This window comes from Neovison vison, chromosome 3 (assembly GCF_020171115.1).
Source record: "Neovison vison isolate M4711 chromosome 3, ASM_NN_V1, whole genome shotgun sequence".
Taxonomy (NCBI): domain Eukaryota; kingdom Metazoa; phylum Chordata; class Mammalia; order Carnivora; family Mustelidae; genus Neogale; species Neogale vison.
This window is the reverse complement of record NC_058093.1, coordinates 68,481,330-68,507,678: the sequence shown is the minus strand read 5'-3', so window position 1 is coordinate 68,507,678 and position 26,349 is coordinate 68,481,330. Positions and strand designations below refer to the sequence as shown.

Here is a 26,349-nt window from a genome sequence, read left to right as displayed (position 1 = left end):
AGAGGGGGTCAGGAACTTCCTCTGATGAAACTAAGACTTCAAGAATGAGCATACCTTAGGCAGATAAAAGTGAGGAAAGAACAGCTCGGCAGGCATAGCAAACAGCATATGCAAAAACCCTAAGGAGGAAATGGTTTAGGGAATTAGAACACTTGAAAAGCAGGCAGGTAGACAGGAGTGGAGGGGCTGGAGAGCTGGGATGATAAGACAAGGCCAGTGGGTATTAGAGGTCAGGAGTTTCATGGGAAGCCAACAAGAAGTTCTAAGGGGGAGTAAAACGATCCAATATGCTATTTATTTATTTATTAAAAGATTTTCATTTTAAGTAATCTCTATATCTAATGTGGGGCTCAAACTTACAACCCCAAGATGAAGAGTCTCACGCTCCACCGACTGAGCCAGCCAGACGCCCCCTCCACCAAGATGCTTTTTAAAAGGCCACTTGACTGCAAAGTGTAAGTAGCTGAATGGCGGTTATCACAGTCCCTCTCGTCTTATAGCTGTGTCATAATTTGCTTGATCATTCCTCTATTTTACTGGACATTTACAGTGTTTCCAGTTCTTTGTTAATGGAAGCAATGCTGGAAGAGACATCCTTGAACCTATATCTGTGCCAACATCTCTGGTTATTTTCTGAATATAGATTCCTAGAGGTAGAATTAAATAATTGAATTTAAAGGTATGAAATTTTCTGGCCATTTTCTAAAGTTTTTTGAAAATAAATATTTTGATTATTAAATATGAAAAATATACTTCACAAACTGGGTATCTCCCCATTTATTCAGTTAAATGATAGCCACAGATGATAAAAAGATGAAAAACTTATATTTTTATGTAAACGATACCCTCGTTTATTTGTTTTTTTAAAGTGGTAAGCACTTGAGTCCCCAAAATCAATACTGTCCAACTTCTTGATTGGGATGAGCCACATTTTTAAAAAAAACAACCTGACAGCAAGCAGGCCGTGCTTGGGAATCAAATGACTACATATTTGGGACATCCTAAAATAGTCTCTATGTAACGTAATCTTCCAAGGGGATATCTATTTGTGGTTGTACTTTTTTATAACAATACATTTTTTTGGTGTTGTTAAAAATACACTCACAAATCTGAAAGAAATGCTTTGTCAGACCGTGTTTCTCCTGACGTGTGTGTTCAGCTCTGCCAAGCAGAGCTGTAGTTCTGCTCTCCCCATTTTCTCTTCTGTTCTCTCCCCTGTGGGCTCCTTCACAAGCAAATATGCCTCTTGCATCTCCTCTCAACCAGCGGCATCACCAAACACAGGCTCCTCTCACCTTTTTACCTCCTTCCTGCATATTCTGTCTCTAGGTACACAAACCTCCTCACCTTCAAGTTCTTACATGTTTATTTTCTCTTCTAGGATGTGAGCCTTTCCCTCTTTTTCTCCCACATCCCTTCACCCTCACTTTGGGCTTCCCTCAGACTCCTTGGCCCTCCCACCTCTCCTCTCACTCACTGACTGGGACCACTCCTGCCCCGGGTCCTAGTTCAGGGAAATCTGCCGAAGTGGCTGAGGGAATAATTGGGGCAAGGGTTGGGGGTGCAGATGCATGGATGCTGGGCACGAGGAGGCCAGGTGGCCAGCCAGGGTTTCCCAGGCCACTGTGGCAGGAGGGGGTAGGCCTGAACTAAAGGATGGGGCCGCCAAAGCAGGAGACAGAGGCCGAGTCCTGCTGCTCGACAGCCGGAGTGCATACACAGAAGCCACTAGAAACGCTTTGTGGCCTGGATGGGGTCTGAGAGTTGCCAGTTGGCCATACTGACCTAGACAGCCAATTAAGCTGTGTTCAAGGTCTGCTGAACAGAACAGTCTTTTAAACTAGGCTAAATCCCCTGTTAAGAGTTGCTGATTTTTCTCCCCGTAAATCTTCCAGATTTTCAGTCATAGGAAGAACTGAAAGACAAATCAAGCAAGGGCACTGCAAAATCGGACACACACTCAACATTAGAGTTACTGTGCTTTTGGAAACAAACCAGGTATTTGGCCAACACTGAAGGATCTAGTAGGTATGCTTGATGAGAATCTGTACTGGGGAGAAATTTAAGATCAAGGTCAGGAATGATTAATATGCATGCAGGAAGTCATCAACATTTAAGCATAAGCAGTATGAATCTCATTAAGTCTTCAATCACTTCCTATTGCCTGAAGGAACTGGTGGTAGTTTAATGATGAAAGCCGTAACATTAAAGTAGAAAACAGTAATAGAAAATGAATCTGACCCTTGGAAAAGGAGCTAGTACAAAGGACCCGTCCACCTGAGCCACTTTGTAAGACTCTCCGAGGCAGCTGTGGTTTTTTTTCTTTAACGTGCACTGTCTCCTCGTCCCCTAAGCTAGAAGCTTTTGCTGAAAAGTGACTGCTGAAAGAGACGTTCGAGGGCCTTCTGCTTTCCTTTTTTTTAATCCAGGTAATTGATAATCTTTTCCCAACGGGCCATCATAAGGCTGTTTGTCGTGTTGCCTGCCACGCTGCTATCCGCAGAGAACAGCACCTCCCTCCGCCCCAGCCTTCTCCTGCTGTGTTGCTCACTTACTTTTCTGATTGCTCAGCAATGCCCTGAACAGCTGCTATTCACAGAAAATAAAGTAGGGGAGAAATGACAGAAGACAACAGAGGAGCTTTTGAAATATCAATTCCTAGAGGGGCTGGTTTTCAGCTGTATCAGCCAGTTGGCAGCGAGTATGGTAAGGGTGTTCTTTTCATCCCTGACCTATTTTCATTTGATCTTATAGGGAAATCATAAACTTACTGATGACAGAGACAGAGAATGATGCCCCAAATTCAGCATTATCACAGTGCCTAAGAGAAGGATAAATGAGAAAGGATAAACAAGAGTGTGCTATAGAGACTCCAAGTACAAGGGACAAAAGGACCTCAAGGTTAATTTTCCTAAGTTTGTATTTCAGTAATTTATAAGCTTTTTCTGTGGATGTGGTAGAAGTTTTTTAAGATCATGGTTGTATTACCAGTAGCCCTTCTTAGGGGAAAAAATCATTTTAGGAATGCCTACTCTTTCTATCAAAATAAGATTGTAATTGACTTTCACTTTCTTCTTTACGTATCTTCATAATATCTTAATACTACCACTACAAATAGTTAGTAAGCGCTTATTATGTGTCACATGCTGTGCTAAGAGCCAATGATAGATGGTCCCCAAGGACCTGGCCTCCTGGCATTCGCACCCAGGTCTGCCACACTGTGCTGTTCTTTATTTTTATTTTTTAAGATTATTTATTTATTTGACAGACAGATCACAAGCAGGCAGAGAGAAGTGGGGAAGCAGACTCCCTGCTGAGGAGAGAGCACAATGTGGGGCTTGATCCCAGGAACCTGAAGGCTGAAGGCAGAGGCTTTAACCCACTGAGCCACCCAGACGCCCCCACACTGTGCTGGTCTATGTGTCTGACAGCATATGGCAGAAGTGATGGAAGTCACTTCTGAGATTACGTTATCAAGGACTGTGGATTCTGTCATGTGCACTCTGATTCTGTCTCTCAGATCACCAGTTCTAGATGAAGCAGGCTGCCACGCTGTAAGCAGTCCTCTGTGTAAAGACAGAGGTGGAAAAAATGGGAGGTCTCCCCAAGTAACTGAGGCCTGCTGTGAGCCATGTGAATGAGCCTAGAAACAGGTCTTCCAGCCCTGAACAAGTAGTGAGATGACTTTATCTCCAGCCAACAGCTAGCTCAACAGCAACCTTCTGGGAGGTCCAGACCCAGAGGCACCCAGCTAAGCCACACCCAGGTTCCTGGCCCGCAGAAACTGTGGCATGATAAATGTTTGTTGTTTGGGATAAGTTTTTTTTTCCCAAAGATTTTATTTATTTGACAGACAGAGATCACAAGTAGGCAGAGCAGCAGGCAGAGAGAAAGGGGGGGTGGGGAAGCAGGCTCCCTGCTGAGCAGAGAGTCTGATGTGGGGCTCGATCCCAGGAACCTGAGATCATGACCTGAGCCGAAAGCAGAGAGGCTTAACCCACTGAGCCACGCAGGCGCCCCTGGAATAACTTTTAACATGGCAATAGGTGACTCATACCACTATGCAGGCATTACTTTTTAAATCCTCAGAACAGCCTAGTAAGGTCGGTACTTGTCTCATCCTGATTTCAAAAATGAAGAAACTGGAGGCATTCGGATTTGTGTTGAGTGGCCACCTCTTAGTTTCAGCTGGGGTCATGATCTCAGGGTCATGGGATCCAGCCCTGGGGTGGGCTCTGCACTCAGTGGGGAGTCTGCTTGAGATTCTCTCTCTTCCTCTGCCTCTCTCCAACCCTGTCTTCATGGAGTTTACATTCTGATTAATCAGACATAAATACATGAAAGATAGTGATTTGTGTTATGGAGAAAATACAGGGTGATTAGGCCCTACCGCCAAGGTGATGTTTGAGTAGATAATAAAAGAAATGAATTTGTGAGCAGTGTAGATATCTCAAGGAAGAATGTTAACACGCAGAAGAATAACAAGTGCGGAATGTGCTAGACGTGTTCAAGGAATATCAAGGAAGCCACTGTGACTGAGAAGGATAGCTTGGGAGGATGATGTGTCTGGAAGCCAAATGATGAAAGTGCTTGAAGGAGGAGGAGGAGTGAACTATGTCAGGTGTTGCAGGTAGTTCTCATAACATACAGGCTCTTGGGATTTAGTGATTTGTTTGTTTGTTTGTTTGTTTAAAGAGAGAAGTGATGGAGTCGGAGGATCTACTTTTTACAAGTAATTTAAGAGAAATTAAAAATGGAGTATAGGGGCGCCTGGGAGGCTCAGTGGGTCAAAGCCTCTGCCTTCGGCTCAGGTCATGATCTCAGGGTCCTGGGATCGAGCCCCGCATCGGGCTCTCTGCTCAGCAGGGAGCCTGCTTCCCTCTCTCTCTCCCTGCCTGCCTCTCCGTCTACTTGTGATTTCTCTCTGTCAAATAAATAAATAAAATCTTTAAAAAAAATAAAATAAAATAAAAATGGAGTATAGACTGTTTTTTGGTTTTGCTCAGAAGTGGAGTTGAGAAATGGGCAGCTAGAGGAAGACACTGGCTAAAGTTAGATACAGTTAGATGTTTGTTTTGCTTTTGAAACAATTGCAAACTTACAGAGAAGTTAGAAGTATAAAAATACAAAGACTTTTTTCCCCTGAAATAAGGTTAGCAATTCCCGAGAATTGCAATTCTCGGGAATTGTTGACCTGATGAATCACCATCACATACTCTTTAATGCATATTTACTCTGAACGAGAACATTATTATACATGGCCAGAATATAATCATCAAAATTAGAAAACCTTTTTTTTTTTAAATTTTATTTATTTGTCAGAGAGAGAGGGAGAGTGAGCACAGGCAGACAGAATGGCAGGCAGAGGGAGAAGCAGGCTCCCTGCCGAGCAAGGAGCCCGATGTGGGACTCGATCCCAGGACGCTGGGATCACGACCTGAGCCAAAGGCAGCTGCTTAACCAACTGAGCCACCCAGGCGTCCCAAAATTAGAAAACTTTATCAATACATTATCACCATTTAATTCTCAGACTCTTAAGTTTTCCCACTTGTCCCCAAATGCCCTTTTTAGCAAAGGGATCCAGTTTAATTAGGATCAGGGCTTCCATCTGGTTGCCCTCTTTTGTCCCCTTCAGACTGGAATAGTTGTTAGTCTTTTCGTGACTTTCATGATCTTGACACCTTTGAAGATGGCAGACCAGTTATTCTGTAGAATGTCCCTCAGTTTGGGTTTATCGGATGTTTGCTCGTGGTGATTTCAGGTTCTCTTAGCTTTGGTAGGAAAATCACAGAAGTGACATGCAGATCTTAGAGCACCTACTCAGTTTTTAATATACAGTCATTAAACTTCCAATTCTTTCATTTATTTAGTTCCCATATTATTTAGTGGATTATAAGTTGTTACTGTCATTTATTTTGGTTCTATATTGTCCCTGATTTGGCCAGTGGCAGCCCAGTTCTTGCTGCTTTCTGTGTTTTCACATGTCCTCCTCCTTACTTGATTACTTCATTCTTTGATTACTTTCTGGAACAGAATATTCCAGTCCTGTCTGTTATCTCCCCCACAGCTCTGGAATCAGCCATTTCTCCAAGAAGCCCTGTTGGATTTCTTTATTTCTTTCTTTCTCCCTCCCGTCCATCCTTCCTTCCTTCCTTTCTCTCTCTCACTCTTACCTTCTTTCTTTCTCACTCTCCCTCCCTCCCTCCCTTCCTTTCCTTCCCTTCCCTTTCCTTTCTATTTAAGAAGAAAGTGGCATTTCGAAGCTAAGGGCGAGCAGGTGTGTTAGTGTTCTAACATCAATGAGAGTGGGCCTTCTCAGTGGATAAAACTTTGGGCTTTCCCTTTCTCTCTTTCCTTTCCTTTCCCTTTCTTTCTTCCTTTCTTCCTCTTTCTTCCTTCCTTTCTTTCTTTTTCTTTTTTTTTCTCCCTTTATCCCTTTCTCTCTTTCTTTCTTTCTTTTTCCCCCTAAAGACTTATTTTTTTGAGAGAGAGAGTGCACAAACTGGAGGGGGCAGAGGCAGACGAAGAGAGAATCTCAAGCTGACTCCCGAGTTGAGCTCAGAACCCGATGCAAGGCTCTGTCTCATGACCCTGAGATCACAACTTCAGCCAAAGGACGCTTAAGTGACTGAGCCACCCAGGTCCCCCAAACCCCCAAATTATGCACTTTAAATAGGTGAACTGTATGGTCTGTGGATTATATTTTGATAAAGTTTGTTTTTTTTGTTTCTGTTTTTTAAAGAACTAAAAGCCTCCATACTTCTCTACAGCCACACCATCACTTTTCATAAGTTCCTCCATTGCTAAAATTTTGGTCTAAGTCACCATGACTTCCTAAGAGCCAAATTCACTGACCTTTACTGAGCCATCCACAAACTTCCTCCCAAGCCTCTTTTCCTGGCTAGGCTTTTAGTTTCTGTGAATTCCTGTTCTGCTTTGGCAACTCCTCTCCCCTATAAGTCCCCTTTCAACCACCAGAGCCTGTGGATTTCTCTCCCCCTCCTTCCCATAGTTACTGAATTAGTTCAGGACCCCCATCTCTCTGTTTCTGCCAGTTCCTCCCAACTGACCTGCAATGGTTTTTCCTTTCTAGTACATCCAGAACACCACCAACAGCATAATATGAACAGAGACCCCACTTCACATATTTGTCAAAAAAAACTCTGCTGCCCATAGCCCTCAGCTGGCCCTCAGGTTTCTCCACGACCTGACCCTAACCTGTACTGCTAAACATCTCCTATAACTCACCTACACAAACAGGCAGCTCTAGCCCAACACTCCATTCCAGAACCTTCTAACTATACCTTGATTTTTCCTGTATCCATATGGTTTTCCTAAAACCACCCTGCCTCATGCCCTTAGAAATGGCCCCTCCCCCAGGCTCCCTGTTGACCGCCTGAGGTATCCGTCAAGATGCAATTCAACCGTCCCTTCTTCTGTGAAATGAGCACTCCCCCTCCAAATGAGCTTTCCTTTCGCTTATTCTCAGAGCCCTGTTATGTTTTGCACCGTTAACTGTAATACACTGCTTCCTTCAATTAAATTAGAAACTGTAGTTTCTATGAGCCCATTCAGAAGTCACCTCCATCATGAAACTGCAGACTACCCCAAACCTTCCAGTTCCCTCACTCTTCATTCCCATATACCTGTTCTTTGACCTCGCTGATAATTCTCATCTTAGAACAACTCCTCCCCCCCAAAACTATCAATCTCTTCTCTTTTTACTGCTATATCTTAGATTATTAATTCATTATAATAGAAATGGGCCCAGAAACAAACAAAATAGACAGGCTCCATATCCTTAGGAAACTTACAGCCTACGGCAGACTCTAGAATTCATTAAATCAATCCCTCTCTTGCCAACCACCCACTTCTCTTACTCCCTGGTCTTTCTAGGGCATCCAACTGGAAAACTCCAGTCAATTCCACTATCTACCTTCACTCATTCCTACACACAAGATGATACCCATTCGGAGAAAATCACGCAATGGCAATGAATGGGGCCATTACAAATACACTCCCTCTAATTTCACTTGGATCTCAATATTGCTGGGCAATCCTTCTATTACCTCTTATCAGTTTCCTCACCTATTTCCCAATCCCCTACCTCACTTCACCTCCGATCTCTGCAAACAGGTACAGAAAGAAAAAGTCATTGGAGGGATGAGGAGTTTCTTCAATTTTCTGTTCCCTCTTCCACTTGAAGAACTATCTACATACATATTTCCTCCAACCCTAAGGGAGATGTCTAGTGTCTTCATCTCTTCTTACACATGGACTCGGCTGTCTCATTCAGCTGGCCCCCAAATCCTGTATATTTACTGGAAAAAGTAGCTGGCTCCATCCCCCTCTCTGGCTACTCCCTAGTTCTTACTCTGCTTGCTTACCATATTAAACCAGCGAAGCTCCCAGAGGCTGCAGAGATTCTCATCTCTCTCTGCCTTTGGACACCCCCTCTGTCTCTTGAGTCCTTCATCTGACCAGACCCTCCTTGCACAGCAAGACTCAATCCAGTCTTCTCCTCTGTGAAGCTGAGGAATCTTCAGTCTATACTGGGTGATCCCACTGCACCCTTTCCTCAACTCTGTCTCTGTCTCTATCTTACTCTGTTGCAGTAACTGACTTACATGTCAGATCCCCCTGAAAGAGTGTGAAATCATAGAGGACAAGAACATGGATTCCAAGTCTATGACAGTGTTAGTGTCACCATTCTTCATTCTCTAGATTCCTTTTGTGTTTCCACAACCATGTGGATCAAACCTCTCTCCCTGTTAATTTGTATACTACTGCTTTGTGATCAGAGAATGTAGTTCATATCATTTTTTTCTTTGTAGAACTTTTTGAGGTTTTAATGGTATAACATCAAATTTTATCCAATTTCATGTGTATTTGTAAAAACAATCTTTAATCTGAGGTATCAAATTTATTATTAAATCAGATTTACTAATTATAACATTCTGAACTTCAGTAAACTTATTACATCTACTTAAATTGCCAAATTAGAGGCATGCTTAAGTTTCCCACTATGATTATGGTTTTATCCTTTTGCTTTTAACAGAGCTTGCTTTATGAATTTTAACATGTTATTTGATTAATAAAGACTCATTATTAATAGCTATATCGAAACAACATTAACTATCCACTTTTTGTTCATTCATTCAAAAAATCTTTATGAAATGCTTATTATGTGTCAGGCACTGTTCTAGGCACCTGGGATACACTGCGGAAAAAAACAAACAAAACTCCTCTCCTTATAGAACTTGCATTCTGGTGGGGGAGATGAGCAACAGCAACAAAAATGACAAATAAGTAAATCATACAGTGTGTTAGAAAGCATTAAGTGCTGTGAGTAGGGCCTTACAGGCTATTATAAGGACTTTGGCTTTTACTCTCAGTAAAACAGGTTTTGAACAAAAGAGTAAGATGATCTGACTGACATTTTTAAAGTTCAGACTGGTTCTAGTATTGAGAATCAAGTTGAGGAGGGCAAGGGTAGAAACAGGGGGACCAGCAGTGGATTATTACAATAATCCTGGTAAGAAACAAAAGTGGTTCAACTCAGGATGGTGACAGGGTGGGGGGTGACAAAATGCATTCTGGGTATATCTTAAAGGTAGATTAAACAGGATTTTTTGGCAGATTAGGTACTGAGAGAAAAAGAAAGGAACTGGGGGATGATTCAAAGGTTTATGGTCTGAGAAACTGACAGACAAAATTACCATCAACTAAGGGTAGGGAAGTTCTTGGAATGGAACAAATTTTAGGGAAGAGATTATAAGTGCAGTTTTGGCGTTTTGAACATGTTGATTTTGAGATGTCTATTAGACATCCAAGTGGAAATGTTCAGTAGGCAGTTGGATGTACGAGCCTAGAATTTAGGAAAAAGGTCTTGGCTGAAGGCATAAATATGCAACTTGTTAAATTAATGGATCATAGGACTGATGAGGTCAGTAAGGGAATGGTGAGTGTCCAGAGAGAAAAGGAGCATGAACCTCTTCGTTCTGTCTGATGCTTTTTGCCCTAAATTCTCTTCTGCCCCATGGCAATATTGCTACTTTGCTTCTTTTCAATGAATATTTCTCTATTGACAAACTTGACCTTGGGTTAATTTGCTAGCTCAGTTCTCCTGGAAACCTGGTAAAGATGGAATGTCAACACCATATTAAGTACTATCACTTATGACAAAAATTACTCCAGATTGATAAATTTCATCGAGGCTATGAATAAATTTTAAATAATCTGGCAAGAACCTATACTTTGTTGTGTGTGGTGACTCTAAGATTTACAGGAGATATGTACATGTACATGCCCGCATATACTCCCAAGTGGCTCTTTGTGGGCCCTCTACTGAAAATTATTTAAAATCAGTTATTGCTAGCTATTACATACTATAAACTGTTCCGGTTACCATTGCTGTATGACAAGTTAATCAAAACTTGACAGTACAGAAGAAAAAAGCCTATAAATTTATTATGCTCCCGGATTATTTGGGCCAAGAATTCAAAAATGAATGTCTAAGGCTGCCTGAGGTCTAAGGGCCTTAGTCAAGAAGACTTGAAGGCTGAGGATGACGTAGTGGTTGAAACTGGAACCCTCTGAAGGCTCATTCACTCACATGTCTGGTACCTGTGATCGGTTGACTCAGAAACTAGGTCTCCTGACCAGACCACCTTCAAGAAGCCTCCCCAAATGGCTTGGCCTTCTCACAGCATGGTGGCCCCAGGGAAGTTGGGTTTTTTATAAGACAACTCAGGCTCTAAGCATGATTGTTCCAGTGAATAAGCCAAAAGCTGCAGCCCTTTTTATCCCCTTTTATGACAGCCTTGGAAGTCACACAGCATCACCCCCCCCCCATTCTCTTTAGGTTGAAGCAGTCACAGGGCAGCCCAAGATCAGGGGAGTGGACATAGATCCTACTCTTCCATGGGAGGAGTATCAAAGAATTTTAATAATCTAAGGGAAATGCTTTTTTTTTTTTCCCAGATCACATCTTACTTCAGGAAATTAATGAAAGCCATGCATATTTTCTAGCAGAAATCTGCTTATATAGACAAAATTTTGCATATATCTGGGAAGTTCATTCCTTGTCTCCCCATTGTATTCAAGAAACAGCCTTAGATTCTCACAACTGACACTTATCCCATGAGGAAGGACTCCTATGTCCACTCCCCCCGATTCTGCGCTGCCTTGTGATTACTTCAACCAATGGAGAACACCTGCCACAAGGAAAGGGGCATTTCTTTTTTCTTTTTAAAGATCTTATTTATTTGACAGAGAGAGAAACAGAAAGAGAGGGAACACAAGCAGGGGGAGTGGGAGAGGGAGAATCAGGCTTCCTGCCGAGCAGGGAGCCCCACATGGGATTCAATCCCAGGACCCTGGGATCATGACCCGAGTCAAAGCAGATGCTTAATGAGTGAACCACCCAGGCACCCAGGGCATTTCTTATGCTAGGTGTTGTTACAGGTTCTCTCATTTAATTTTCGTTTGGCTTAGATGACTTTATACCCTGTCCTTTTTTTAACAGATGAACCAAATAGAATTCAGAAAGTTTAAGTTATTTTTTAAATAGACTTTATTTTCTTTTTTTTTTAAGATTTTATTTATTTATTTATTTGACAGAGAGAGAGAGAGAGAGCAAGAGAGAGAGAGCGCATGCACAAGCAGGCAGAGCTGTAGGCAGAGGGAGAGGGAGAAGCAGGATTCCCGTTGAGCAGGAACTCAACTGAGCCACCCAGGTGCCCCAAGAAGCATATATATTGTAAGCACAGGATCTGACATTTCACTAGATAAAAAAGTGAGTCTCTTGCTAGAGTGTGAATGACTAATAGTATGAGACTCAACTTGCAAAAAGCTCTGGGAGAAATTCAATTCTTTCTCACCTTATAATCTACTCTAACATTACATTATAGTAAGAATTCCCTAAATTCATTTTGTAAAATGCTACTTCTGTCAATAGCTTTCGGTTTTCTACCTTGAATCTTGCAATCCTGCATTAGGATTCTGTTTCAACGCTACATAATCCTCACATATATTTTCATAAAATTAAAGAAGTAGATACACAATTAAAAATAAATCCACATTATTCTACGCAACTCATTGGTCACTTATGGAGGGTAAACTTGTTGTTTAAAAACCGGTGAACAGGGGTGCCTGGGTGGCTCAGTGGGTTAAAGCCTCTGACTTCCGCTCAGGTCATGATCCCAGGGTCCTGGGATTGAGCCCCGCATCAGGCTCCTCTGCTCAGCAGGGAGCCTGCTTCCCTTCCTCTTGTGATCTCTGTCAAATAAATAAATAAAATCCTAAAAAAAAAAACAACAACAACAACCAAAACTGGTGAATAAAGAGAACAAATCAAGCATTTAACTTTCCAGGATGAGGTCTATCAGGGTAAATACTCAATGAGAAAGTTTCTCTCTGTAGACATTTTTCAACAATAAATCAAGAAGGAATGATGGAATTAAAATACTGCCATTTTGGGGGCGCCTGGGTGGCTCAGTGGGTTAAGCCGCTGCCTTCGGCTCGGGTCATGATCTCAGGGTCCTGGGATCGAGTCCCGCATCGGGCTCTCTGCTTGGCAGGGAGCCTGCTTCCTCCTCTCTCTCTCTGCCTGCCTCTCTGCCTACTTGTGATCTCTCTCTGTCAAATAGATAAATAAAATCTTTAAAAAAAAATACTGCCATTTTGCAAACTCCAATGACCTAATGGAGCCAAGTAATCATCACTGGTGGCCTCTAACATCTCAAAAAGCAACACCCTATGAAGTTTTCTTCCCCCTACCCCACCCCCCCAAAAAGTCTAACCTAAATCAGGTCAGGCCTTAGATCTAACAGTGATTTTACAGAGGAACATTCTAAATGACCCCATTAGATATACAATCCACAAAATCCAGAATGTGGAAAGCTCCAAAGGGCAGACATACTAACCAGTTGCTTCAACAAATAAATTTCAAGGAAAAAAGTACTGATAAGTGGGAAAGTAAACCTATAGGTTAAAAAAAAAAATGTGACTTTCTCTCCTGGTCATGTTGACATAACTGTTATCAGAATTCCCTCCTGTTCTAAACAACTAAATTAACTAGACAAAACACGAAGGAACTATTTTTTAGCACTGGATATTAACCACTGCAAATGGTGAACATTGAGGGTAAACAAATACACAGAGTAAACCCAGACTGTCTCCAGTGTTCTGCCTGGGGAAACCATTCTAAATGGCAGCCTTTGGGAGGTGTAAGCTGAACAGCCACAGCACCTCGCTGCTGAGTTAGGGAGGCAGAGTTCTGGTTGCTGACCCTGCTGGAATCTGTGTGTCAGGGTACTGGAAGGGAGGCCGAAGGTCTACCAGATGGTTGCTGCTGTAGGCTGAGTGTGAACAGAGATTCTAGAGACTGCGGGGCTGAGAGAAGTTGGGGTCCAGCTCAGAGTCGAGAGACCTCCCTGGAGCTGAAAAGGCATTCAAAGGAGATGTCAGAAAGATCACGCCTTAGGAGTAAGAATCAAACATTAGCAGAGCAAAGGAGGGCAAAGTAAGACCTGGCTCACCAATTTTGCAAAGAAAATGTTATTGGAAAATAGCTACACTTATTTGTTTAGTAAAATCTATGCAGCTTTTGCACTATATTGGCAAGTTGAAGAGTTGCAAGAGAGACCACAGGGTCCACGAAAGCCTCGAATATTTACTACCTGGCCCTCTCTAGAAAAAGTTTGCTGACCTCTGCACTAGAGTAAGGGCTACACTCTAGGTCTAAGGGCAAATTAGATTCACTCTAACGAAGAATAAAACTAAGGCTTGTGGAATCAAAAAGATTTGCCAGTAATTTAACTGCCTGTCAGAACAAAACTCAACATATTTAAAGAAAAACAACATAACCTGTACAAGGAATTATTCATGATGTCCCATATATAATTCCACATTAGATAACATTTAAAGAAGCAGAAAAATGTGACCCACAGTCAAGGTGGGGGGGGAAGTAGCCCTCACCTGCACCCACCCCAAGCCAGGGGTTCTCCACACACCCAGCATTCAGTGAGATGCACCATGCACTGATGATAATGCAGTGGACAAGGACAGAGGGATGGTGGCCAGGCCAGACTGGGGCTAGTGCTTCTGGCCCTGTGCCTACCCACACAAACTTATTCAAATCAAATAGCTGTTGGGGTGCCTGGGTGGCTCAGTGGGTTAAGCCGCTGCCTTCGGCTCAGGTCATGATCTCAGGGTCCTGGGATCGAGTCCCGCATCAGGCTCTCTGCTCAGCAGGGAGCCTGCTTCTCTCTCTCTCTCTGCCTGCCTCTCCGTCTACTTATGATCTCTCTCTCTGTGTCAAATAAATAAATAAGTCTTAAAAAAAAATTTAACTCATTCTCAAATCAAATAGCTGCTGTAACGCTTTCAAGTAACTCCTCCCAGAATACTCTGGCTTCTCCAAATCCAGCTAATGCCACCAAGGCAAGTGGTAGTGCTCTGCAGTCAACAGCTAGTCTCTGTACAATCCTCTTATCCCTTCTGTATCTATTCTGTTTAAAGATTCAGGCCAAGAACATCTATATTACCCATTTTCTAAACCCAAGTCAAATGGCATCTAGACATCCAGTGTGACAAGGAAAACAAAGGTTCTTCATCAAATCTGCTAATTCCACACCTTATTAACACAGAAAATGCTGCGGATCCCAAATTTGACTGATTCGAAGAGCATGTGAAGATTTTGACTAGATGAGGAATGTTAATATTAACATCCAGAATGAGTTAAGAGATGATTACCTTAATGTGGCTTAAAAAATAAGGACTTTGAAAATGACAATAGGGGCACCTGGTTGGCTCAGTTACTTAAGCATCAAACTCTTGATAGAAGCTCAGGTCATGAACTCAGTTTTGGGGGATTCAGCCCCGCATTGGGCTCTGTGCTCAGCAGGGAGTGTGCTTCTCGCCCTCTACCCCTGCCCTTGCATGCACTCTCTCTTCTTCTTCTTCCCCTTCTCCTTCATCTTCTTTTTTTAAGTTTTTATCCATTTATTTGAAAGAGAGACAAAGATAGCAACAGACAGTACAAGCGGGGAGGAGGGAGAAGCAGGCTCCCTACTGAGCAAGGAGTCCAACACAGGGCTCCATCCCAGGACCCTAGGGCTGTGACCCAAGCCAAAGGCAGATGCTTAACTGAGCCACCCAGGCACTCCTTTCTCTCTGTTTCTAAAATAAATAACTAAATAAATCTTAAAAAACAAAAACAAAACAAAAAAAAAACCACAACTCAATCAGAATACCTATATTTGGAATGCTTTCTGTTCTTAGTCAATATTTTTAGATAGTTAGAACCTGATCCAAACCCTAACGTGGGCTTGGCTCTGGAGAGTAAATCTTTCCACAACTGCCTCAGCGCACAGAGAGCTTTTTAAAAATAGACCCTCTAAGGGTGCCTGGGTGGCTCAATCGTTAAGCGTCTGCCTTCAGCTCAGGTTATGATCCCAGCATTCTAGGATCGAGCCCCCCATTAGGCTCCCTGCTCAGTGGGAAGCCTGCTTCTCCCTCTCCCACTTCCCCTGCTTGTGTTCCCTCTCTCACTGTGTCTCTGTCAAATAAATAAATAAAAATCTTTAAAAAGAATTAGATCCTCTCTAAGGTCTTTCGTTTGTACGGTCACATGCTAAAGCTTAGATGTTCCAATATCTAATATGGTAACAGTAGTCTTGATAACCGAAGTCATTTTCTCCCATCTTCAGGAACCCACAGTGGAACAACCATATCCAACAGATCTGAACCTTCCTTTTTGCTTCATATCTGAATGCCATTTATCTATTTCAGGTTATACATTATGTTTGTGTATTTATACTTTGATTCAGAGTAATTTCTCATGTTATAGAATTGATCTGCCTTGAACACAAACTGTAAATTAAAAGAAATGGTTGAGAGAAAAGAAAACCAAAGTCATAGTCAGTAAAATAGGAACAGACCCTGAAATCACCCAGATGACAGAATTAACAGATAAGGACTTTAAAAATGGTTACTAAAAATATGTATGTTCAAGTACTTAAAGGAAAAGGTAGACATAATGAGTGAACAGCTGGGAAATCTCAACAGAGAAATGGAAACTGTAAGAAAAGAACCAGTCGAAAATTCTAGAACTGATATGTAGAATATATGAAGAAAATAAAAAGGGCTCCCTGTCTTTCAGAGATACATAATGAAAAATCTACAGATGAAATTATATAATATCTGGGATGTGCTTCAAAACAATCCAGTTCCAGGGAGAGAGTGGCTAGGGGTAAAGATAAATCAAGAGCGGCCATAAATTGGTGATTATTATAACTAGTGATAGATATGTGGGAGTTTATTTTACCACTCTCCTTTATGAATATTAGAAATTCTCCATGTTCCAGGGTACCTGGGTGGCTCAGTCAGTCAAGTGTCCGCCTTCAGCTCAGGTCATGATCTCAGGGATCTTGGAACTGAGCCACCAAGTCCAGCTGGGCTCCCCGCTCAGTGGGGAGTCTGCTTCTCCCTCTGCCCCTCCCCCCCACCTGCACATGTGTGCACACTCTCTCTCGCAAATGAGTAAATAAAATCTTAAAAAAATGAAATTCTCCATGTTCAAGAGCTAAAAAAGAAAATCCAATCTCCACAAGAAAAAGTTGTTTTAACTATAAAATAAGATGTTCAAGTGAAGCTCTGTACACATATTTTTATCCTTCCATCTTTCTCAAATTCCCTAAGATACACTGCATTCACTCTGCATTTTCAAAGATTTCCAATGCTTGGGAAAATGGGAATTTCATAGTATTTGGAATATTTTCTCTTTCTCTCTCTCTATAACCTATGCAAAATGTGCAAGGATTTACTTCTATCAGCTTCCTTCATCTCTCCTATGGCTATACTGCTTAAACTTAGACGCACACAAAGATACTGCTGTTTTATTTTACAAAATGAGATTATATTAAACTGTCCTATAACTTGCTTTTTCCAAACAATATAAGTTTTAGACATCATTCCATGTCAACAAATACAGGTCATCATTATGGTTGATGGGGCACCTGGGTAGCTCAGCCGATTGAGCCTCTGCCTTCAGCTCAGGTCAGGGCCTCAGGGTCCTGGGATCGAGCCCTGCTTTGGGCTCTCTGTTCCTTGAGGAGCTTGCTTCCCTCTCTCTCTCTGCCTGCCTCTCTGCCTACTTGTGATCACTCTCTCTGTCAAATAAATACATAAAATCTTTTTAAAAAGTCATGGTTGTTGTTGTTTTTTAAATGACTGCAAGTATTCATCACTGAGGGTCTACAGGTCCTGCACTGTGCACTGAGATTTTATAATTTCAATGGGAGACAGGAACTATCTGTGCTATAGAAAGCTGTTTCAAGCAGAGGAAAAACATAAGAGCCTATATGGCTTTAGGGACATGCCTGACTTTAGAGAATTTAGGACCATGATTTTTTTTTTTTATTAAGTATGTCTTTTTTTTTTTTTTAAAGATTTTATTTATTTATTTGACAGAGAGAGATTACAAGTAGGCAGAGAGGCAGGCAGAGAGAGAGAGGAGGAAGCAGGCTCCCCGCGGTGCACAGAGCTCGATGCGGGACTCGATCCCAGGCCCCTGAGATCAAGACCCGAGCTGAAGGCAGCAGCCCAACCCACTGAGCCACCCAGGCGCCCCTTAAGTATGTCTTAATCCATGAGTAACAAGCTATATTATAAGAGGGCTGGGAAAGTATTTGTTAAAAAAATATCCTACTAGCAAAAATCCATTTCACTCTCTGGCTGTCAACATGAATAGAGATTAAGTCACAGGAAGCTCCTTATTATAATACCATTTTCCATTTTTTGAGACCACATCTCAAAACCAAATTCTGACTTGGTTTGGCAAAACTGAAGATACATTTTTCTACAGAAGCTATACAAGATAGGAAGGATCTCAGGTCAACTGACAAAAGTTTAAAGTACTTAATTCATGATGTACAACAGCCCCTCCCTGACCTGGAGGATAAATTTTTGAAAAACCATTATGGAAAGAGAATTCTCAGTGGAAAAATTGATGGCTTTAGAGTCACAAAAGAACAGAAGCACTTGTAAATATTTCTTAAATTTGTTAAACTAAAAAAAATGAATAATGAAATATTAGTAGCATTATATGCATCTTAAATTATAGTATGGCAATGAATAACATATTCTACTTGAATATATTATGTAATATTTGGATAACAAAAATGCTCACTATATAAAATTCAAACACATCAAGCACCAAAAAGTAAAACTCAGTCCAATCTCACAATCTAGAAATGACAACTATGAACATTTGGGTGAACGTATTCTATATATCTCTTTGTGCATATATGCACAAGAAAGCAAAGAAAGGTACTTTTACATAAGGGAGATGTACTGTTCTATGCCCTGTTTTTTTCCCTCAATATGTATCAATGACTAAGTCTATAATCTTTATTTATTTATTTATTTATTTGACAAAAAGAAAGTATGATCAGGAGGGGCAGAGGGACAGGAAGAGGAACTCTCAAACAGATTCTACACAGAGTGTGGAGCCCCACTTGGGTCTCAAACTCAATACCCTGAGATCATGACCTGAGCCAAAACCAAGAGTCAGACACTTAACTGAATGAGCCACCCAGGTGCCCCTTGACATCATCTTTTCTATTAGCTGCATAGCACTCCAGTGAACGGATGAACCACAATTTATGTAGCCATTCTCTTACCACTGGACATTTCAGATTCTGTCCAATATCACCAATATACAATCTTGTTCAAGCACCTTTGCATACTCATTCTATTGTTCTCTTAGGATAAATTCCTAAAAGCAGAATTGTTAGGTAAAAGGCGTATATACCTTGTATCTCGAAGACATTGCCACACAGCCCTCTGGAAAGGCCAGACTATTCCACACACCCACCAGATATGTCTTCCTTAGAGTTTCTGTCAGACTTGCCAACAGTCTGCCCCATCTCCTCTCACAGCATCAACTCCTTCCACATGGCTTGTTTCCACAGCAGGATGGAGTCGAGGTGCAAGGGTTTACTTCCATCAGCTTCCTTCATCTCTCCTAGGGCTACACTGCTTAAACTTCAAGCACTTCTCTTTTAGATTTCTTCCCTTTTCCCATTTCAGTTTTTTTTTCTTTCTAATTATAAGTCTGATTCACAATTCAAATAACCTGGAATGAATTTTTCACAGTTGCCAAAAAAGATACACAGAAGTAAAATTGTCTTACATTATTCTTGGAGAGATGGAATATAAAAAAGAAAGTGAAAAAGAAAGGAAGGAAGGAAGGAAGGAAGGGAGGAAAAATGGAAGGAAGAAGGAAGGAAGGAAAAAAATTCACTATCTAGGCCTGTTATGTGAAGGAAACTGACATTTTTATTTATTTTTTAAAAGATTTTATTTATTTATTTGACAGAAAGAGATCACAAGTAGGCAGAGCAGCAGGCAGAGAGAGAGAGGGAGAAGCAGGCTCCCCACTGAGTGGAGAGCCCAATGCGGGGCTCGATCCCTGGACCCTGGGACCATGACCTGCACCGAAGGCAGAGGCTTAACCCTCTGAGCCACCCAGGCGCCCGGGAAACTGACATTTTTAAAAAAGATTTTATTTATTTATTTGACAGAGAGAGAGAGTGAGAGAGGGAACACAAGCAGGGGAAGCAGTGATGGAGAATGGGAGAAGCAGGCTTCCCACTAAACAGGGAGTCCGATGGTGGGGCTCAATCCCAGGACCCTGGGTTCATGACCTGAGCCGAAGGCAGACGCTTAATGACTGAGCCACCCAGGCATCCTAGAAACTGACATTTTGAGATATTTATTCTTTAGGCCTACTGTACAACTTTTGTGCACAAATATTTCTGTAGGAGGTTGCAATCTGAAAGGGTTTTCATTCAGTTATGAAACTGAGTACTTACCATGTCCAGACACTGTGCTACAGGCCTTGCGGAGACAGATAAAGAAGGTAAGACACACCTATAAGAAGCTCTGATTCTAGCGGTGTGACAGAGGTGTAAACTAATATTTTCTAGAGAAGTATACATACTTTGATGCCAGGTGACAAGTGTTCTGGTAAAGGTACAACCCAAGTGCTATATAAGCAGAGTGGGTTAGTTTGGCTGGGCAGAAGAAAGCAAGCTTAAAGGAGAGATGGAATTTAGGTGTGGCCTTGAGGGATGAATGGTTTGTCAGGTGAAAAAGGACATTGCAGGAGCACAGTTAAGGATGCACACAGCTGTAAACCTTAGCAGCAATATGAAGAAAGGGAACTGACAGGAGATGAGGCTGCAAAGATTAAGTAGTGTGCTGGAGCTGGCCTTGCATGCTAAGGGACTTTATCACAGCAAAGAAGAGCTCCCAGAAGTTTTTCATCAGGGAAGCATCATAATCAGATCAGAATTTTAGAGACAGAACTGTGGTTGTGGGAAAGAAGATGGACTTGGGGTGGAGACCAGTTACAAAGGCCCTGTCTAGCCAAGGAATGGTAAAGACTTGTACTTAGACTATGCAGAAAACTGGAGGGATCCAAGGAATAGGATGTGCACCAAGTAATGTAGAGAATTGTTGAATCATTATATTGTACATCTGAAAGTAACATAACGCTATAGGTTAATTATACTTGAATTAAAAATAAGTAAATAAATAGCTTGCGGGGGATGGGATTTACTGGGGTGCCTGGGTGGCTCAGACAGTTAGGCGTCTGCTTTTGGCTCAGGTCATGATCCCAGAGTCCTGGGATTGAGCCCTGGGTTGGGCTCCCTGCTCAGCAGGGAGCCTGTTTCTTCCTCTCCCTCTGCCCCTTGCTTGCATGCTCTCTCTCTCTGTCAAATACATAAATAAAATCTTAAAATCGTTATATCTTAAAAAAAAAAGAAATGGGATTTACTAACTCACTGAACAGAGAAATGTTTAAAAAATTGTGGGGACCAAGAGAACTCAAATGCTTTTACTTAGATACTGACTGGGTGGCAATACCATTGATGGAGATAGAGTCTATAGGCCTAGAAGAAGATGTAGAAAAATACTCACCTCCATGTTGAACCTGTTGAGTTTAAGGGCCCTATGAGACATCTAGGAAAAGATACCGAACAGAGAGCTGGACTACAGCTGGTGCCCAGTTTCAGCAGACACTCTGTTCAACTTTTTAAAAATCATCTAGATTTGACAGTCATTGAGGTAGATAAATTTGGTGACAACAAAGAGAGAAAGCAGCGATGGAAGTTCAGGACAAAATCCTGGGGAACAATAATATTTAGAAACCCAACAGTAGAGCCTAGTGAAAGTCTGGGAAAATCAGAGAGGTGGAAGACAAACCAGGAGAGACTGGCTCATGAAAGTGACCAGGTTGTAAAAGAGAAAGTATGTCCCACTTATTTGCCTTCCCCATTCCTTCACGTACAAAGGATCCATAAAGGTGACCTTTCCTGGTCACTAAATCTCTCCCTGATGACACATTTTCTGTCCCTTTTCTAATCAGAAGATCCCTCTTTTAGTTGTTACAGCACTGTGGGATATAATGGAATGGGTTATAAGAACCAATAACCTGACCTGGCTTCCCTATAGCTGTCTTTCCCAGGATTGTCTGAACCACCATTCGTCAAAATCATGACCCCCCCCCAAAAAAGATTATTTCTGTAATCTGCGGGGATTATATACATACACACACATATATGTGTACATCATATAATATACATGTGCCTGTGTGTTTTGGTTCCTCCACCACCTTGACTATCTCCCCAGATTCTCTTCACCATTACCTGTGGTACACAAGAATGTATAAATAACACTATTTCTTGCCAAAAGAGGAAACAGAAAAGTAACTCAATTAGTAAACAGAATTTGGCCTGGAGCCCAGATCTTAAGAGATGTAAATTACGGCTCTTTTCACAGGGTTGCGCTCTCTCCTGTTGACTTCCACTCTAACAACCAACCAGTCCAAAATACTGCTTGCATCATTTTCTTCTTGCACATATCTCACTTCAAATTTTCCTCTGGCTCCTCTTACAATCTGTGCGGCCTTAGTCACATTACTTAACTTCTCTGCCTCACTTTTCTCATCTGCAAATCGGGAGTAATGCCTTTTAATTCAATGCCCAATGAGTAACTCATTGGGTTTTGTTTATTTACTTTTCACAGTACAGTGTTCCTTTGTTTAGTTATAATCTTAAATTTTTAATTCAAAAAATATGGAACGCTTTATGAAATTGCGTATCACCCCTGCCCAGGGATTACACGCTAACCTCTGTATTGCATCGTTTCGATTTTAGTATAGGTGCTGCTGAAGCACGCACTAACTCACTAGGTTTTATTTATTTTATTTTTAAAAAAGATTTTATTTATTTATTTGACGGAGAGAGAGAGATCACAGGTAGGCAGAGAAGCAGACAGAGAGAGAAGGGGAAGCAGGCTCCCTGCTGAGCACAGAGCCCCATGAGGGGCTGGATCCCAGGACCCTGAGATCAAGACCTGACCCGAAGGCAGAGGCATAACCCACTGAGCCACCCAGGGGCCCCAGCTCATTAGGTTTTAAAAGGTAGCTAGCGGAGCACTGGGTGTGGTGAAAAAATAATGAATACTGTTTTTCTGAAAATAAATAAATTGGGGAAAAAAAAGAAAAAAAAAAACACCAAGGGGAACTTTAAAAAAAAAAAAAAAAAAAGGTAGCTAGCATATGTAAGGTCCTGACACCGCATCATGTACTTCCGTGCTATGGTGATTGATGTGGATTGTGTAAGACTGATGATTCACAGACTTGAACCCCTGAAGCAAATAATACATTATATGTAAATTTTTTTAAAAAGCACTTAATAAACGGTAGCTATTTACTATGAAAATAATATTTACCTCACAGAGCTTCTGATCCTATATGCCTGACACCTCAAAATATGTTAGTTCCTCTCTTTCCCAATCCTTGAGACAACTTCTTAGTTCTTTCTAAGCAAGATTCAGAACAAATCTAACAAGGATTCCCCTAATTTCCCTGCAAAAGTATCTGCATATTTACTGAAGTCTCACCACTCATGCAAGGGTAACACCTACTGAGAGCTACTCCCGCATGATTTCTTCTCCTCCTCACTTTAAGTCACTGTGACAGAATAATCACATGTTGCAAGTTTCCCCCAAAGATGTATTGTATCATGCCAATAGATACAACAAACACCAACTGCTTTCTCTGTGGCAATGGGTATCCAGGCGCATTCCCGAGTTACCGTAGATTCATCTCTCCACAGCCAAAATAAGTAAGTTTGCTACACTAATCATACAACTGACGTGGGGAAGAAGACTCCAGACAATGTCCCATAAACCTCAAGGGGTGACTGCGAATAGATGCCACGCAGTGACGCGGTCCAGGCAAATGACGAGTGGATAAATGTGTCTGTTCCTGCGGCGTGTCCGTGTCAGCCTGTGTGTCTGCGTGTATCGGTACAACTGAAAGTTACATCCGTGTGCACCGAAATGTTTGAGCGCGGGGGTGTAACCCCTTTGAACCCGGGTGCTTAGCGAGAGAGCTACCGAGCAAAACCCCGCGGAACTGTTCTCCAGGTGCTTACCTCTGCGGACGAGCAGGTGGACGCCGCTGGGCGCCGCCATGTTAACGCCGATCACGTGGTCGCGGAGCACTCCTCAGCCGTCCCGTCCCGCCCCGCCCCGCCCGCAGGAACTGTCCAGTCGCAGCCCTGCCGAAAACTGGAGGCGCCCGGGCCACCCCGGGGGAGCGCGCGTGCGCGCGGGGGGCTGACTGCGGGAGTCCCGGCAGCGAAGCGGCTCCGGCACTGGGGCCAGCAGGGGAACCCGCGGCCCGCCGAGCCCGCTCCGGCCGCGAGAGGCGGGCTCCAGCCACGGTTCGCGCGCTCGCTCAGAGCCCCTGCGCCCAGGTGGGATGGAAGAAGCGTGTCAGGTAAGCGTGGCATCCAATATTTGTAGCATCAACATTTTGGTGCATGGAAACGTGAAGTCGGGAGGAAAAAATAAAGCACAATCTAGCGTTCAACATAGCACTTTGCATCGTCGGCCACTCTGTTGCAATTTCCCTGGATTGAGTTGAAAGGTAAAATTTGATTCAAAGTCCCCAGCTGCCCCTTTGCTGTCCCAGAAATTACATTACTCAGCAGAGACTCCAGACAAGACGGGAATCTCTGTGCAGCTGCAAAATCAATTCTGGGTACCCCAGTGGATCTCTTCCGGGGACTTCTCTTTCCCCAAGGACACTTCCCGCTCAACGATATTAACTGGAGTCTTAGTCCTAAATTTGACTTTTAAGAATGAGAGGATGACGTCTGCCAGTGGCGCTGCCGAAAGATGAAGCCTACAGAAGGCCAATTGTGAGACAAGTGAGGGTGCTGTTGTATCCCTAGTGATGACGGTGCCCATTCTTACCAAATCCACTTTTCCTCTTAGCTGCATTTTGGGGCAGATTTCCAGCCTGTCATAGACCAGGTATGATTGATCTTGGTAGCCTGGTGCCAGTCAAAGAACCTGGTATTTAAGGAATGCCTGGTGAAGGAATTCAGCTCTCCACGGAACCAGTCAAACCAAGGATTTCCCGGTTTTCCAGACTTAATGCAGTAAAGACTGTTAAGGATCCTTGGTGATTGTGTGTGGTGTTCCCTAATTAATTTTTAAGAATTTAAGTACACACTTGATGAAACATGCAGACAATTCAGAAATGAATAAAGGAAAAAAGCCCAGGTCCCCTTCCTAACCCTCTCTGCACACCACAATCCTACTCTCCAGACAGCCACTGTGTACATCATTCTGTTCCTTTTACAGGCAAATATGTGTAAGTATTTAAAATAAACTCACATCCTTACTGTTAGGACATGCTTTTTGCACTCATAATAAACATCAAATCTTAGTTCAAACTCATTCTTTTTAATGACTACATAGTTTTGATACTTTTACTTTCAAAGAATGAATTGTGGCAGTTCCTTGGAGGACACGTGCTATACTTCTTGGAGACCCAGTTTTGGATGCTTTTAGGTCGCCTTGAAAGATAAAGAGAAATAATGTTTTCCACTGAGGTAAATAAGATGTGTAAGGTTGAGAATGAAAAGTACTCCCACAGGTTATGTCAAGCTCTACCTTTTTCAAACTTAGATCAGTTCCAGGGAGAGGGCTTTTGAATATGGTGAATCTGTTCTGTTCTCCTGCAACTACAAGGAAAAGGAAAGGGAAGCACTGTGTGGACACAGGTGGCCCCACTATAGTGGAATCCAGGGAGAAAATGCCTAATAAATTTGTGGGTATCTAGGATGAGCTAGAAATGACACAGATAGGAACTTGCACAGGTTATGCAGCTCACCCATTGACCTCTTATTTGGCTTATCTCATACGATATCTCCCTGACATTAGAAGAATTAAAGGTTGCCAGTATGTGCTCTCCCAAATCATCAGTTTATGCGATAAATGCATACTGACCAGTAAGATAAAAGTCTAGACCACCAACATCTGAGATCCTTTGCGATTTCTAGTATTCTGTCCTGGAGAGTAAGGGCATCAGAATGCTTTCATTTAGATGAGTAACCACTACTGACTCACTTCTCTACTCCATTTCTGCGTCTTCCCGCCTGTGAAATGAAGGTTAATTACACTGTGGTACTTCACTGATTTGAATGCCCACCAATATTCAGATTTTGTATTTGGGATTCTTGAATACAAAGTTGAGTAGTTTTTCAAGGCCAGAATTCAAGAAATAAAGGATAACCTTAATACCTTAAGGTTAAGTGTCCAAAAATTCATTTTTTAATGTTAAAATATTTTTATTAGTTGTGATTCATTATTGTTTTATAGGTCTTTTACCTTGGTTTTATTTTTTACCTAAGTTCATGTCTTATTAGCACCTTTTAAAATCTTTTTATCTTTTATAAAAGAAATAAATCAGAAATAAATTCTGATATTCATATTTTTGAAGTCAGTTTTTCCTTCTACTTAATGATATTTTATTATAGATTTATACTATATAACTTTTTCAAAAGTTATATATAGTTTGTAATAAAATTTAAATTATATTGGTTTCTGTAATATATGTTTTGAATTTGTAATTCAAATTCACATGTTTTAAATTCTCTAGGATATTATGCGAGATGCAGTAAATCTCTTTAAAAATAAATTTTGTTTTGTAAAACATCATCCTGTAACTTGTTTTACAAGTTTAGATTTTTTTTTTAAAGATTTTATTTATTTATTTGACAGAGAGAGATCACAAGTAGGCAGAGAGGCAGGCAGAGAGAAAGAGGAGGAAGCAGGCTCCCTGCTGAGCAGAGAGCCCAATACGGGACTCGATCCCAGGACCCTGAGATCATGACCTGAGCCGAAGGCAGCAGCTTAACCCACTGAGCCACCCAGGCGCCCCTACAAGTTTAGATTTTTTAATACTTATTAGGATTA

At 41.9% G+C, this 26,349-nt stretch overlaps 1 protein-coding gene across 1 annotated transcript in view; it reads right to left on the bottom strand.

Moving 5' to 3' along the window:
• The window catches only part of METAP1D (methionyl aminopeptidase type 1D, mitochondrial), an 86,812-nt gene extending 62,812 nt beyond the window's left edge, over positions 1–24,000 (bottom strand). Inside the window, 2 exon segments of the mRNA XM_044242338.1 lie at positions 23,514–23,592; positions 23,594–24,000. Coding sequence (XP_044098273.1) covers positions 23,514–23,592; positions 23,594–23,968 — 454 coding nt within the window. The 5' untranslated portion in view covers positions 23,969–24,000.
• Between the last annotated feature and the right edge of the window lie 2,349 nt (positions 24,001–26,349).